The following is a 17,173-nucleotide window of genomic DNA, read 5'->3' on the forward strand; positions in this document are numbered from 1 at the left end:
ACTCCGGCCTATCACCCTCACCTTAACCTCCTTCCACCTATCGCATTTCCAACGCCCCTCCCCCAAGTCCCTCCTCCCTACCTTTTATCTTAGCCTGCTGGTCACACTTGCCTCATTCCTGAAGAAGGGTTCATGCCAAAAACGTCGATTCTCCTTCTCCTTGGATGCTGCCTGACCTGCTGTGCTTTTCCAGCAACACATTTTCAGCTCTGATCTCCAGCATCTGCAGACCTCACTTTCTCCTCGAAGATTTCTTCTGTTATTGTCAGGTTCAGACAATGCATTTCCCTACTCTCAATATCAGGGCTGCACTGAAGTAAAAACCCAGTCTACTACTCTGATATGTGGCCAGCTAACACCTTATTAATGGTCTGGATCAGAATGGTTGAAACTTCAGAAGAAGGGCCTGTGCCCGAAACGTCGAATCTCCTGTTCCCTGGATGCTGCCTGACCTGCTGTGCTGTTCCAGCAATAAAGTTTCAACTTTGATCTCCAGCATCTGCAGACCTCACTTTCTCCTCTGGATCAGAATGGGTCAATTTGCATTTGTCATTTTACAAGAGGCAAGAGCTGGAAGAAGCCAGCAATGACACAATAGATATTTTATAAGGTTATTTAGAGTAAGCATGAGTGGTCATAAATTCACTGCTTTTCCTTTACTTTATTCATGGGATGGGGATGGGGATAGGCCAGCATTTATTGCTCATCTCAGAGGGCAGTTAAGAGCCAATCACATTGCTGTGGGTCTGGAATCACATGTTACCCAGGCAAACATGGCAATCTACTTTCTTAAAGGGCATTAGTGAACCAGATGGATTTTTCTAATCATTGGCAATCAATTCATGGTCATTATTAGACTCTTAATTCCAGATTTTTATTGAACTCAAATTTCACAATCTGGGATTGGAATCCAGGACCCCCGGAATGTTACCTGGGTCTCCAGTCCATTGATAATACCATTAGGCCTCTCCATGTGAGGGTGGTGGAAGTAGAGACGATCATGGATTTCGAAAGAAAATTGGATGCCCATTGACGGAAATCAACTTGCAGAACAGTGGGCACTAAGCAGTAGAATGTGACCGATTTAATAAACCCTCAGAGAACCACTATGATTCATAGAAATGAGGACAAAGTTAAAATTCACATAATACCAAGATATTGTCCAGCAGGTTTATTTGGAGGCACTAGGTTTTGAAACACTGCTCCTTCATTAGGTGGTTGTGGAGCATAATCATAGACTTTATACCAACAGGATTGCAGTGTCATGGAATGTAATATTAAACAAATTTAGCTTAAGTCTTTCATCTTTTAGTGTAAGTTCTGGTTCCTTCGGAAAGAGTAGGCCATTCAATATGGTCCTGGCTGATCCTCTAACTCAATGCCAAATTCCTGCTTTCTCCTCACATCCTCTGATGCCTTTAAAGTCTTCAAAAAACTATCTCTGTCTTGAATATATTCAGTGCCTTGTCCTCCACAGCCATTAACCTGAATGGTCTCCCTCTATGTATTTATATAATCCCTTTGTTTAACAGCACTGAAGCAGCTGGAGTGTGTACAACAACAACAGTCAGGCTATACAAAAGCATTCAACTGCCCCATTCCAGTGGACATGCTAAAGGCATGTTGACAGCGTCAGGCAGAGTGAGTAGGCTCTTTCGGAGTGTGTAGAAAAGACTGCACATGTATCACATTGAAAGAAGAATTCTGCAGAAACCTTTACAATGTCACGCAACCTCAAAGTGCTTTCCAGCTTTTTGCAGTGCGGTCACTGTTGTGGTGTACGAGCTGATGCAGACCGTTTTTGCACATTGACCTACTACAAGTAGCATTGTCGTTTGTTCTTTGGTGATGTAGCAGGGACAGGAATACGACATACCAGAGCTGCCAACAGCCAACGTGGAAATGCATTCACTTGCAACAAGGTTATCGACTAAGATTTTGAATCAGATACTGTTCATTTTGTGCCCTTGTCATGGACAGAATGTATGTTATTCCTCCCACTGTCTGTGATCAGTTTATTTTGTTTGGAAAGGGCATGACATTTCTTGTCCTTGTTGTGTGTGTCTAATTAAATGCTTCCGCAGCAAGCATTGTTGATTTTAATGTAAGGGTTATTTATTCCCACCCACTGAATGTAAATTTAAAACACATCTCACACACACGCATACACACACACACACGTGAACCAAGGCAGTAGAATTGTACAAATTATAGCTAATCTAGTCTCTAGCTCATAGTCTTCATCTCTAAGTTCGCAATGAGGGCCACATAAAGTACAGGGTTTGTAGCAGTTGTGAGGATCTCTGTGGCTGCATTTCGGGTAAGTTGATTCTCTACTGAACTTGAAGGTGGAACATTTTGGAGAGTCCTTGTGTTCATTGTTCTATCTCCAGCTTTCCAGGGGGGGGGGAGCGGAGGGGGGATCATGCTGTTTATTACCTTAGTTGCTCGATGATTTGCATCTAATGAATACAGTACTATCCACAGGTTCTGTCACTGACAATGCAAAGAAAGGCAGGAGGCCTAGCTGTCCGTGTAATAGAAACTACTGGAGCATCTCCAGGATCTGCCAACATCTGTGGAGACAGAACACAGAATTAACGTTTTGAGTCCAATAAGGTTCTTTTTTGGAACTAAGAGTGGCTGAAAAATTATGTTTTCTATCCTGTTAACGCGTAAGGAGGAACCAGTGGAAGGTACTAAGTAAAAGCCAAAGGGAGTGCACATTATGGAGAGGAGCGATATAGATGGATAGCTGGTGTTAATGGTTGGTGGGAATAGTAGAAATAGATCAAAGGCATGCAACCAAATCCCCACAATCTGGGATTGGAATCCAGGACCCCCGGAATGTTACCTGGGTCTCTGGATCAGCAGCCCATTGATAATACCATTAGGCCTCTCCATGTGAGGATGGTGGAAGTAGAGACGATCATGGATGGGAGGAGGGGGTGTGGGGGAATGGGGGTTAGTGAGTTTAAAAGGGCGAAATAATCTAAGTAGCTCCGACTGCTAGATTCACAAGCCTCATCATGTCTGAACATAAAACAATGTGTAAAAGCCGTTCTCACCTTTTAACCTTAACAGAAATAAAACTGATTCAAGCTTCAGTTTATTTATGTAAGTGCAAAGATAGAGGAGAATCATCAGCAAAACAAGGTTTGCTTTTGAACTTTATCATCAATCCAACTCTGTAGCTCTTTATTTTTTATTCACTCATGGGATGTGGGTCTCGTTCACTGAGCCCAGCATTTATTGTCCATCCCTAGTTGCCCTTGAGAAGGTGGGGGTGAGCTGCCTTCCTGAACCGCTGCAGTCCACCTGCTGCGGGGTGACTCACAATGCCCTGAGGGAGGGAATTCTAGGATATTGACCCAGTGACAGTGAAGGAATGGCGTTATGCTTACAAGTCTGGATGGTGAATGGCTTGGAGGGGGATCTTGGTGTTTCCAAGAAACCAGTTTTCCTAATTAGTAAGCGAAATGGCTAAATTGAACAGGTTTGTTTCAATGTGACAGGATGTCAGCTTTAGTCAGTCTAATTCTGAAAGTAAATATGGAAAATGTACCAGAATTGTGGACGTGCATGCAGCAAAAATATGTATGTGTGTCTGTGGTGATACATGAAATACATCCCAGGCATCTTAAACATCTACCTCTATAAGACATCTAAATATAGGTCTTAGATGCAGATAGATATTCTTTTGAAACAAGTGGTGAAATTTCCTCATGACCTGAACAATGTGGTTAGGTACTTTCTCAATAAAGCAGTTCAGAATGTTTTTATATACAAAGTTTGTGAGAAGATTTATAGCTTGGGTGCTCGTTGCTGTGGTTCTGTTCGCCGAGCTGGAAGTTTTTGTTGCAAACGTTTCGTCCCCTGTCTAGGTGACATCCTCAGTGCTTGGGAGCCTCCTGTGAAGTGATTCTGTGGTGTTTCCTCCGGCATTTATAGTGGCCTGTCCCTGCCGCTTCCGGTTGTCAGTTTCAGCTGTCCGCTGTAGTGGCTGGTAAATTGGGTCCAGGTCTGTGTATTTGTTGATGGAGTTTGTGGATGAGTGCCATGCTTCTAGGAATTCCCTGGTTTTTATATACCTCTGGAGTAAGTGGGATTTGAATCCAGGCCTACCTGGCTCAGAGGTAGGGACACTACCACTGCACCACTATAGCCCAAATAACATGGCCTTGGTGAAACATCTGGGAGAATAGCGAGAAGAGTCGAGTGCAGCCTTTCTTGACATTGCCCTGACAAGTCGCATTTTTCAACCATGTTCCATGTTCAAGATGTGATTCTTGTTAGTGAGCAACGTGCAGTGAGCAATTGGCCTTGCTAAATTGCCAAAAGTGTTCAGGGATGTGTAGGCTAGGTGCATTAGTCAGGGGTAAATATAGGACAATAGGGTAGGGGAATGGGCCTGGGTGGGTTACTTTTCAGAGGGTCAGTGTGGACTTGTTAGGCTTAAGAGTCTATTTCCACACTGTTGGGATTCTATTCTATAACGGGGGTCTATTAGGAGAGATTTTCATTCATTATCTTCATTAGGACTGTATCATGATTTGATAATGTGTAGGTTCCCATTCTCCCAGCCCCTGGATGGGAGCAAGGAACTGGGAATTACTGGCATGGAGGTTTGAGCAGGTACCTGGTGACTCCAGCTCACTTCTTGTTCCTGTGGCCCTCCATCTTGGCACCGTCACCTGAGGCCACGCTCCATGGGAGTTGGCCACACGCATCCCACATCCGGGAACATTTGCATCCAATGTGTCCCAGCCCCTCTGCACCATTGTGGGACGTCTCCAATCCCACTGACAATGCGCTCCTGCCCTGTGTGCTGCACTTTGGGACCCACTGGGTACTCTCACTGAAAGACTGCTGCAAGGGCACTTTGAACGCAGACAGGCACCCAGGCTGCATCTCAGGGCTGCTCACTGGGTCAGAGCATTCACTCACTTTGCACTTACCTGCATGTTTGCAGCTCCGTGCCTTACACCCTGAAGCACATTTTTTAAAGGCTTCTAGTATCTCCTTCAGACCTTGCAGTTTAATGCAGAATCAGTAGAGGCGACACTCACAATCAGAGGGTCAGTGCCCCTCGTCTGGGGAGTAGACCAAGGTCCTAATCCAATCAGTATGAGGAGCAGTGGGAAAGCCGTCGGGGTGACATACAAATCTCAGTCGGGTTGGTTGGGGAGGGGTGGTCTGGTCATTTCAGGGCTTTCTGGTTAAGTCGTTCAAGGAGGTGTGCCCCAGAGAGTCCTGGGGGTCTAAGCACTGAAAGTTAGGGCAGGTAATCAGTGCGCGAGGAAGGCTGGCTAACTTAATTGTGGGGTTGGGAGTCAGAACACTAAATACAAGATTGTGAAATACTGAGGTGGGGGGGAGCAAATCAATACACTAGAGCAAGGGGGGAGGAGGTGGAATGGCAGGAAACGTCAATGTTCAATAGCACCCTGGCTTCTTTCAGGGGAGCTTCCATGCAGGGATAGCGGGCTACCAGACCTGGTATGTTTGCTTGATAAGATGGTGCTGGGGCGGTAACGTGGGCAGACAAAGACTCAGAGAGTTGGGTGGGGATTTGGAGCATGCAAAACCGATGGGGTTGATTGGGGCAATCAGACAGGGGTGTATACATCTGAAGGTTCACCAAGATGAAGAGGCAGAGCCTTAAGACTCTCAGTTTGAGGCATGGACACTGCCGCTTTCTACTGTACTGTAATTAACATTGCGCAAGGGAGATGAAAATGGCTGTGCTCACACCTGGAGAGGATGGAGGGGTGAAGTTGGGTCGGGGGGGGGGGTTTGCAGGGAGTTGGGGGGTAGCGCGATGGGGTAGTGTTTTGGACAGTGATGGATTAGGCTTCCGCTTGCAAATGATGGGAGACCCTTCAAAGGGTAACACCATGAGACAGACACCTACACGGAGGCTGACACACACTATGTGCTGTGGGAAGCTGAGGTATTGGTCGACTGTGTGCAGTCCAGATCCTGGCCCCAATCCAAGATCATTCAACACAAAATTGCCCCAGTGTTGCCTGTGATACAATAGCAGTGTTTGTCTGGAAAGATTCAAAGTAGTGAACACACCACGAACCATAAAACGTTGTGTAGCATTAACAGTGCATGGGCTCTGTACCTTTAGTGTTACACTTGGGGCTAGACAGAGACTCACACATACAGGAAATGGTGACGAGAGAACATACGATTATAAATGTGGCTCCGTATTTCAGAAGTTATTTGACTTATTTATTGTCACGCGTATTTTGTTACTTCAAGATGGTGCCAACACGAGATGACTCTTTTTGAGCTCTCTACAGCAGATCTTTTTCTCACATTTCTCACAACCATTATGCCTCACTCAGTCTGGGGATCCTGTGATCTCTATGTCCTCGTTTGGTATGATCTGCCTGCACTGCTCACAAAACAATACTTTTCATTGTCCTCAGGCACACGTGACAGTAATAACTCAAATTGGATCATACAAAATACAGTGAAAAGCATTGTGTAGTCTCGCCACTCTCCGGCACCATCTTAAAACGCAGAAAAATAAGCCAAAACATAGAACATAAAGGCAGAAAAATAAAGAAATAATGTGTTCAACTTTACAGTCCTTCTTGTGAAGTGCTCCACCTTGGGCCTGGTGGCCAGGCATGACTCTCCTTCACCGTGCCACCACCACTCGATTGAAAGTCGTCACTCTTCGGCGCCATCTCCCCTCCACCGATGCCTTCGCCACTGAGTCCACCCTGCATCATGCCATTGCAGATGCCACCGGTTACAGCACTGGCTCAACCTTAACTCCACCGCCACCATGAGTCCAGTTCGGGCCCACTTTGCCGATGCAGCCTCTGCCAATGCCGTCTAGTCTCATAGTGGGCCCTAAACTCACCTCTGTGACATGCCATCTGTGCCATCCATGTGCCCTCAGACGATCTTCTTTCTTTCCCTCCCATTATGCCCACGCCTCCTTCGACTACAAAATGGAAAATCTCTGCCTTAGACTTTCCCTACAGTGTGGAAACAGGCTCTTCGGCCCAACCAGTCCACACCGACCCTCCGAAGAGTAACCCACCCAGATCCCATTTCCCTCTGACTAACGCACCTAACACTATGGGCAATTTAGCATGGCCAATTCACCTGACCTGCACATCTTTGGACTGTGGGAGGAAATCTGAGCACCTGGAGGAAACCCACGCAGAATGTGCAAACTCCACACAAACAGTTGCCCAAGGCTGGACTCGAACCTGGGACCCTGGTGCTGTGAGGCAGTAGTGCTAACGACTGAGCCACCGTGCCGCCCATTTCTGCAGCAAAAGGTCAAATTTGCCTTGTCATCGAATCTATTGTGCACCTCGACCTTTACAATGTTGTGGTTAAAGTAATCTTTTATTTCTAAAAGCTACAGGCTATGTTCCCAAGTTAGCATACCATGATTTTTAATCAATATAAGAAAGACAGTAAAAGATATTTTAAAAAAAAACCTACAGTTTACTTTGGATATTTTTTAACATTAATTCTGCTCCTCACTCTTTGTATTCCTGTTTGCTTAATTTTGATTTATTTATTTGATTTATAAGGGAAATCCCTGAAGGAGCATGCAAAACAATTGATTCTGATGTTGTCTTTCCCAGAACGCGGCATTGCGTTCCTCATTCAGCAGTAAATTAGGTTGAATTGAGAAAGGACATGGAAAACTCGAGGCATTGTTTAAAGGTCCCAGTCCCTCCTTAGTTTCTTGACTGTCCAGCATCCACTACTTGATTGTATGTAGCAGGTACTGAGGTGGTTTAGTACTTATGTGGATTTTATGGAGGAGGTTAAATTACTGGCGTTTATGAGGAGCTTTAGGTTGTCAAGTTGGGGCACCCTTTTGAGGGCATTTGTGGCTTAGCAGCATTTCACTGATAGGGGTTAGGGAAAGGTACTTGCTGGTGTGCAAAGGGCCACAGAGCAACACACTTGGAGGATGCAATCACAGATTATATTTGTGAGGTCACTTACATCTTCTATAGGCTTGGAAAGAGCACTGAAGACCATGCACAGTAAGGTTTTATAGTGAGGAGTTGGTTGACACTTACTTGAGTAGTCAGTACCAACCATAGAGGACTTCATATCCCGACAGTTGTTACACGGTTAATATCATATGTGCCAAAGCACCAACTTCATATGACAGCCAGCATGTCAGACAAAGAGCATTTCTGTGACCCCCTTGCTGACATTCTGTGGAACATTCCAAATTGCAAGAGGCTGTGCACTTTGCATGACTTCACTGCACGTTAATTCAGTGCAATGTACCTCAGTATAGTACTGTACAGTTTCTATGCAGATCTACTGTGAATGTGATCTCTATAAGCCAGGGAAAAGAAAAAAAAATGTAGGAAAGTATATACCTCTCTATTGAATAAATTTCCACAAAGTGTCAATATTGTGAGCAGAGCATGACCATACAAGGCTTTGGAAAGAATGGGCTGTCCACTAAAGCCCTCCAGTCTCATCTGCCCCTTCCATTGACTGCTGTACAGTTTATTGGCTTCACTGCCAAATTTTCAGAGTGATAAATTGAATGAATGCAACACGGTTGTGCTCTAGATCCTATTCAGGCATCCTCATTTCTGTGTTCCTGATGTTTTCCTCCCCTGCTGATAAGGTTATTGCTATATAGCAAGTTCAACAGGGCATCCCAAAGTGGGGTCCCAAGTTCTAAGGTGCCTGCCGTTGTAATAGCTGTGCTGTTTTAAATACATTACCCACCTTTTACAGCCCTCGCCAATCCATGTCCTGATTTTTCACTGAGGGCTCATAACAATTTTCATTCCTCGAAAATTCAGTCACAGTGGAAAAGAACATTTGGGCAACCAGTGTCCACGTTGGTTAATAAAGATCTGATTACACTCATCCCATTTTCCAACTCTTGGCCCATAGCCCTGGAGACCATGATAATGCAAATGAATATTTAAATACTCCTTAAATATTACGAGACTTTCTGGCTCAACCACCCTTTTTTTGGCAGAGAGTTCCAGACTCAAGGCCATACATTTTGTAAAAATATTCTCAGTGATCCTGTAAGCCTTCTATTTCATTTTAAATCTGTGCTCCCTCTGCTAATGAGAATGTACCTTTCTATCCACCCTATCTAAGCCCCTCATCATCTTATACACCTCCATCAGGTACCCTCTAACTGTTCACTGCTCCAAGGAAAACAACAGCATCAGATCCAATCTTTCCTCATAGTTCAGATCCTCAGCCCAGGCAGCAACATGGTAAATCTCCTTTGCATCTTCTGTAATGCAGTCACAACTTCCTATAATGTAACAACTGCCCATAATTCTACAGTTGTGGCCTTACCATCAGGCTTATACATTTCCAGCATAACTGCCTCCAATGTTTTTGAATACTATGGCTTGGCTAATAAAGGGAATTATTCCAGATGCAACCTGAAGGGACCTGTGTCTCTGCACACCATGGTCCCGCTAATCTTCATTAGTTTCCAGGGTCCTACCATTGCATCCTACCAGGGTGCAATCCCTTGTCATGTTAGCCCTCCCAATTGCATTAATTCACACTGTTCCAAGTTGAATGTCATTTTCAACACTCTGCCCATCTAATCAGTCAATTGATATGCTCCTGATGTTTACAGTTATCCTCTTTACTATTTAACACCTCAGATATTTTTGTGTTACTTGCAAACTTAATCATACCCCCTATACTTAAATCATAATCTTTCATGTACACCACCATAGTATGGGCCTTGCCAGTGAGCTTGTGGAACCTCAATAAAAACAGACTTCCAGTCACCGGAACATTGTATTACCGCCACCCCCCACCCATCACCTTTTGCTTCCTGCCTCAGTCAATTTTTCTGTCCAACGGATCCCAAAGATTCTTACTTTCTTTACCAAACTGCCATGAGGGACCTTGCCAAAATCCATGTAGACCACATCAAATGCATTAGCCTCATAACACTCCTGGTTTTGTTTTCCAAAACTGATCGCCTGACTAATTTGTTTCCCTCTAAGCGCAAAAAAAATTTATTTTGAATCAATTGCTTGAACATGTTGTGACACAGCTCTGGGGCTGGTGAGATGTGAACCTAGAGGCAAGGATGTTATGATTGTGCTACACGAGCAGTTATGTTCTGTGCCTTAGCATTTTCCAATAACCTGTCAACCACTGAGGTTAGACTGACTAGCCTATAATTTCTTGGTCTATTCCTTTTCTTAAATAATTGGACATTCGTAGTTAGCTCAAACCTCACCTGTGGCCTGAGAGGATTTGAAGATTAATGCCAAGGCCCCTGATATCTCCTCCATTGCCTCCCTCAAAAGCCTGGGATACATCTAAACAAGACCTGTGGATTTATCCACTTTTAAGGTTGTTAAACTGACTAGTAGTGCTCCTTCTGCTGATTTATTCTAATATTTCATAGTCTTCCACCCTGATGTCTATACCTGTATCATCCTTTTCAATTGTGAAGATTCTCAAGATATTCATAAAAGATGATGCCCACATTTTCTGAGTCTACACATACATTACCTCTATGGCTCCCAATGGATCTCTTTACCATTACTTTCTGTGGATATACACTTGCCCTTTTTACATTTTTCTTTTATTCTACCTACCAATACTTTATCATTATCTGAGCTTTCTGATATGCTTTTTAAGTTCCGCCTTGCTCTTTTCCAGGAGCTCTGCCATATTACATCATCATTACAGATAGGAACAGGTTTAGGGCATTCAGTCCTTTGAATCTGCTTTGCCATCCAGAATGATCATGAATGCTCTTCTATCTCAATGCCGTACTCTCGGTTTCTCCCTATACACTTTGATGCCTTTAAAAGCTATCTCTCAAGTTTCGTTTTTCTTCTTAATCCTAACCTTTATATCCCTTTGCATCCAATTTTCTCTGGTCTTGATCCCATTTGCTTGTTGTATGCATCCTATTGCTCTGATAGTTTCTTTCTATAAGCAATTGCTCCCAGTCCACTTGACCAAATCATATCTTATTAAAGTTTGTCTTTCCACAATTTAGAACTTTTATTCCCAGTCCATTCATTTCTACAACTATTCTAAATCTAACCCAGTAATGATCACTATTTCCAAATACAACCATGTTGATATGCTGTCCATCTGCTTGGGCTAATTTTCAAATGTTAGGTCCAGAACTGCTCCCTCTATTTTTGGGCTTTCTGTGTATTAGTTAAAAAGATTCTGCTGGATGTAACTTAAGAAAATTTATCCCCAGTTAATATTTGGAAAGTTAAAAATTGTGCTATATGTTTTCTTATTCTTACACTTTTCTGAAGAAGGCTTTCCTTTATTGGTCAGAGTATTGAGTACAGCAGTTGGGAGGTCATGTTGGAATATTGCATGCAGTTCTGGTCTCCTTCCTGTTGTGAAACTTGAAGAGGTTCAGAAAAGATTTACAAAGATGTTGCCAGGGTTGGAGGATCTGAGCTATAGGGAGAGGCTGAACAGGCTGGGGCTGTTTTCCCTGGAGTGTCAGAGGCTGAGGGGTGACCTTATAGAGGTTTACAAAATTATGAGGGGCATGGATAGGATAAATAGGCAAAGTCTTTTCCTCTGGGGTCGGGGAGTCCAGAACTAGAGGGCATAGGTTTAGGGTGAGATGGGACAGATATAAAAGAGACCTAAGGGGCAACCTTTTCACGCAGAGGGTGGTACGTGTATGGAATGAACTGCCACAGGATGTGGTGGAGGCTGGTACAATTGCAACATTTAAGAGGCATTTGGATGGGTATATGAATAGGAAGGGTTTGGAGGGATATGGGCCGGGTGCTGGCAGGTGGGACTAGATTGGGTTGGGATATCTGGTCGGCATGGACGGGTTGGACCGAAGGGTCTGTTTCTATGCTGTACATCTGTGTGACTCTATGGCTCTAGGTATCACACATAAGAGGGTTCCTTTATACTCATTGTCAACATGAGGGAGGAAAAACCGGGCCACATTGTGGTCTTTAAACTGAATAAGAAATTTCAAACTGGGTAAAAGGTAGAGTTCCTGGTTGGGAAATAAAGTCCCTACACCCACAACATCTAGAATATAATCACTGTGATCAATCAAGTGGGTATGCAGTCAGCACTGGAGAAAGCCTGAATGTCAGCTCTTTGTATTACAAATGTTTTGGATCTCAAAGTTTTGCAGCACTCTTAGAGCAAGTCACATGACGAAGAAAAATGTGATAGATCCAACAGCAATACATTTCAATCATACAGTGCATGCGTGATGATCGTGAAGAGTCTTTGAAAGTGCCAATCGTGTGTCCGAAGTGAAAGTGACACCACTCGTGCATCTCTGTTTTAGTCAGCACTATTCACAATTATGGAAATGTGTTGCTGGAAGAGCGCAGCAGGTCAGGCAGCATCTAGAGAACAATTCAGGAATACAATTCCTGAAGAAGGGCTAATGCCCGAAACGTCGATTCTCCTGTTCCCTAGATGCTGCCTGACCTGCTGCGCTTTTCCAGCAACACATTTCCATCTCTGATCTCCAGCATCTGCAGACCTCACTTTCTCCTCAAACTATTCACAATTGGTCAAAACAGGGCAATCAAGGGGGAAAAACTAATCACCTTAAGATCAGCTGGCGATGCAAACAATCATTTCATAACCAAGCTTTGGTCTGCGGAGGTTGGGCAAAGATGCCAATACATGTTGTCTTCAAATGGTAAGCTTTTGTAAATGTCACCTGGCCAAAACGTCTGATCATCTCCGAATATGGAAAGGTTCGATGGATGGATATTTGACCAAAAACAGGTCATGAGTGTGTGGCCCGTATTTCCATCTTGGGCAGAGTGTTTGCACCGAATGCCATAAATCAAGCTATCCTAGATGATAGTAAGCCAAACCTTGTCATTATTCCCAGGAGAGTAGTGAGTCAGTTAGTAGTGATGGATGTCAGCTACAACTGATCATTTAAACAGCAGATGCACCAAAAGTGAAACCAGTGATTGTATCCTCCACCATCGATTAACCCTAATTTTAGTCATATTTTTAAAACATCACCCCACTGTTGGTATCCAGGCTGTTACTACTTGCTGTCCCCTCCCTCCCTCCACTCCAAGCTTTCTAAGTCAAGAGTAATTGAAATAAAAGAACAACTTTAATCACACATGGCTTCATTCATTCTCAGCTGACCCCAGCATGTAGTGGTGTTGAGGAAGCTGTTGTCACCAGCTCCCAGTTTCTCCCTACCAGTTGCTGCACATTCCCCACTCAGTGGGGTACTTCTTATCATTCCCAGTCCTCACTGAGCTTTACCCCTCTCTCTTTCTTCATAATGCTACTTATATTCTCAGAATCTGACCAAACCAGTGGTCATCCGTCCTAATATTTCCTTGTCCAGATCAGCATTATGTTACTTGATAATCTTACTCCTACTTTGCCAAAAGTCAAATTGCTCAATCTCATATTTCTCAAGCTGCCAGTAATTTCTGCAATGTTTTCCTTGATGAACTCACCATTACTTTCTGCATGACTCTCACACCATCTGACGTTTGATGTTGGAAACCCCTCCCATAAAGTCTTTACTGTGTTTAACTCCCTCTCCTCCTTTTCAATCCCATCATAAAACTCATCTCTTTGAGCAAGTGTTTGATCAGCCCCCTCAGAGTATCTTTGGCTTTGGCTCTGGGACCTTAAGCCTTTATTGAATGCCTTGACACTTTGTCCTATTTTAAGGGCACTATAGATCATAATTGTAAAGCAACATTGAAGTTTCCTGATTTATGGTCCCTAGTTTGGCTGTGATGTCTTTGATATTTTAATGGTCATCATGTAATAGTCATTAGACATAATGGTTTGTAGACAGATGGGACGGGAGCGGTATTATAGAAGGCAATACTTCTCTATGGTACTTAATGAAAGTAAATATAGAGAAGACATTTCATATGTTATACTTATCATGTGTTTTGTTTTTGTCCACCTACATCAGACTCTTTAGTTGCTTAGGATTAGAACCTGGCATGAGCTTTAATGGTGTCTGGAATTATTAAGCCCATTGTTTTAAACCTGTAGTCAGTGTGCACGTGTCCCCCGTTTTAAGCTTGTGGAATGTTTTGTTACACGTCCTAGGTGATCTCCTTAAGCAGGTGATAAATACCTTAAAGTGTGAAGGACTCCATTCAGAAACTAGTCAGCTGTGAGTGGGACCGAACACCTCGGGATTCCTCACAACAAAATATTGTTTTCCTTAAAAACGATGTTTCTATGTGAAATAACTCCTCAGAGGCTGGCATCCCATCACCAATCACCCTTTGCTCACAAATGCATAGCCCTTGAATATGGCATTGCCTCTGTCTCACTGAGTCAGGCGTTCTGGGCTCCATATATCTGACATTCACCCTTCTATGTCAGCCAGGGCTCCCTGATTGAACCAGACAAATAGCCCCAATCAGAGAACTCATACTCTGTGACTGACCTCATTACAATTACTATATTGTGAAGTGAGGAAGAACATGTATGTACCCGCTTCCACCTCACCATGTGCCCAAGGCCATTGCCAGCTGGGTAGCTGACCCAACACCGATATCCCTGATTGAGCCAGTGACCTATAGAGGCACTGCCAGTGGTTGTAGCTCTGTGTGCTAAGGCACTAGGACCTCAGGAGCTAAGGGTAGACGGTATTTTTTCATGATGAAAGTGAGGACTGCAGATGCTGGAGATTAGCGTCGAGAGTGTGGTGCTGGAAAAGCACAGCAGGTCAGACAGCATCTGAGGAGCAGGAGAATCGAAGTTTCGGGCGAGAACCCTTCATCGGGAATGGGCCCTTCCTCTTTTCATGGGTGTGAACAAGTAAAGTAAACACAGATTTCAATGATTTAAAGGCATCTCTTTTTTTTCCTCTCTTTGCAGGTGTAACCTCCCTCCTCTATCTAATGAATACACCAAGGATGCAGGCTATAGGACGCACCTGGTGACTGCAAACCCAAGCATCATTGAGAAAAGGTGAGTGCAGCATTCTTACAATAATCCCAAACTCAAGATCAGAGTACAGGCAGAGTCTGGTTCATTGAGATTTGATTCTCCTGCACTGGAACACGTCCAGTTCACAGAGTCACAGGACTGGTACAATGCAGAAGGTGACCATTCAGCCCATTGTGTCTGTACCAGTCCTACTCCCTCGTGCCAATCTGCTGCTTTTTCCTCATATCCCTGCACCCTGTTATTATCCGAGTTGTTCAGGCCTCTAGCTGACCTTCCGCGGCATAACATCAATGATAAGGAGGATAAGCATACCAGCATTTATGGTCTGTACCTTTTAACTCAGTCTGCGCAGTTGAAGTATCGTGTCACTCATTAATAATCATCATGCCTTTTGGACCTATTCCAAACATTAAATATTAGCAATGAAACGCTCAGTGAGAGCAAATGGCAAACTGTCTTCAGACAAAGGATAGTCTTTGCTTCTTCATATTTGAAGACCAGTGTCACTGTGCTAACATGATTTGATTGCGTTACTTATGTTTTGGAACCTTTCAAGGACAAAGCAATAGGAGACCATTCAGCCTCTTCCACTTATCCCCAGTTACACTGTGACTGATCTGCATCTTAACTCCATTGACTTATACACGAGCTTGACTACTGCTGAAGCAATTATGGTAATTTTACTGTTTTACTCTCTTCTTCAGCAAGCGAAACAGTTTCTGTTAGAAACAGAGTTGAGCTGGGATTCAATTCCTCCCCCAACCCCAGTTGCCCAGTTGCTACAGACTGGGAGGATCTCTGATGTGATTGTTGATCCACACCAAGTAAATTGTTTTTGTTTAGGCCAACTATGGTACCCAACTGTTACGACGACTCCCAAGTTTCTGTACTGCTTAAGGATCCCTTCCTCTGGTGGCTGAGCGATAGCACTCTCAAGTTCAAAGTCAATATTTGTGGGTTCAGGCCGGGACCTGAGCATAAATGGTGGGCCAACGTTTCACTGCAGTACTGAGGAAGTGCCACATTGCCGAAGGTGCTGCCTTTCCAATGGGAAATTAAACTGAAGTCCCATCAGGTGTATGGAAAAGAATCTAGGGCACTATTGCAATGAAGAACAGGAGAGTTTACCTGAGGAAGAACTTTCCCTCTAAAGTCCATCCCTGAAGGCAGATTTCTGGTCACTCTATTGATTTTGTTGGATCTATCGCATTGCCCACGTTACCACAGCATTTTGAAGATATACTGTTTGTTGTTTGCATCGTGATGAAGCTGTTCAAGCTTTGAGACCAAGTTCTTTCTTTTCTGGAAATACTCTGCATTACTGGAAGAGTGTGCCAGGTGAATAGTTTACGTCAGTAATCTTTCACCAGCACCGTGATTTCCTGCTTTGCTTTATGATGGTGCAGCGGAGTTTGAATTCTCAGTCAAGTCTGCTGTAAGTGTTGTTCACAAAAATCCCAGACTAAATATTACTGTCAAGGAATGTTCAGCAGCTTGTCGCAGTGTAAGATCAAACTCCATTTACCTGATAAGTTTCACTGTGCTTCAGATACAGAAAAATACTCAGAAAACACTCAAAGCTTAAAAGAAACACTAACGTCTTCGAATCATAGACTTGTACAGCACAGAAACAAACCTTTTGGTCCAATTTGTCCATGCCAACCAGATATCCTAAATCAATCTAGTCCCATTTGCCAGCATTTGGCCCATATCCCTTCAACCCCTTCCTATTCACATACCCATCCAGATGCCTTTTAAATGTTGTAATTGTACCAGCCTCCACCACTTCCTCTGCAGCCCATTCCGTACACACACCACCCGCTGCATGAAAAAGCTGCCCGTTAGGTCCCTTTTAAAGCTTTCAGGAATAAAAGAATGACTAGGGTAGGAATAGATCCAGTCAAGGATAGTAGTGGGAAGTTGCGTGTGGAGGCTGAAGAGATTGGGGAGACACTGAATGAATACTTTTCGTCAGTATTCACTCAGGAACAGGACATGTTGTCGATGTGAGTACCGAGTCACAATTAAGTAGAATGGATGACTTTGAGGTATGTAGAGAAGAGGTGTTGGAAATTCTGGAAAGGATGAAAATAGATAAGTCCCCTGGGCCTGATGGCATTTATCCTAGGATTCTCTGGGAAGCAAGGGAGGAGATTGCAGAGCCATTGGCCTTAATTTTTATGTCCTCGTTGTCTACAGGAGTAGTGCCAGAAGATTGGAGGCTAACAAATGTGGT

The 17,173-nt window shown here is 43.8% G+C and overlaps 1 protein-coding gene across 1 annotated transcript in view; it reads left to right on the top strand.

Annotated features, from left to right (window-relative positions):
• Positions 1 to 17,173, top strand: part of st8sia1 (ST8 alpha-N-acetyl-neuraminide alpha-2,8-sialyltransferase 1) — an 87,878-nt gene that overhangs the window by 48,375 nt on the left and 22,330 nt on the right. The window contains exon 4 of the mRNA XM_043713425.1: positions 14,866 to 14,958. Coding sequence (XP_043569360.1) covers positions 14,866 to 14,958 — 93 coding nt within the window. The remainder of the gene's footprint in view (positions 1 to 14,865; positions 14,959 to 17,173) is intronic.

Source organism: Chiloscyllium plagiosum, chromosome 23 (genome assembly GCF_004010195.1).
Source record: "Chiloscyllium plagiosum isolate BGI_BamShark_2017 chromosome 23, ASM401019v2, whole genome shotgun sequence".
Lineage (NCBI taxonomy): Eukaryota > Metazoa > Chordata > Chondrichthyes > Orectolobiformes > Hemiscylliidae > Chiloscyllium > Chiloscyllium plagiosum.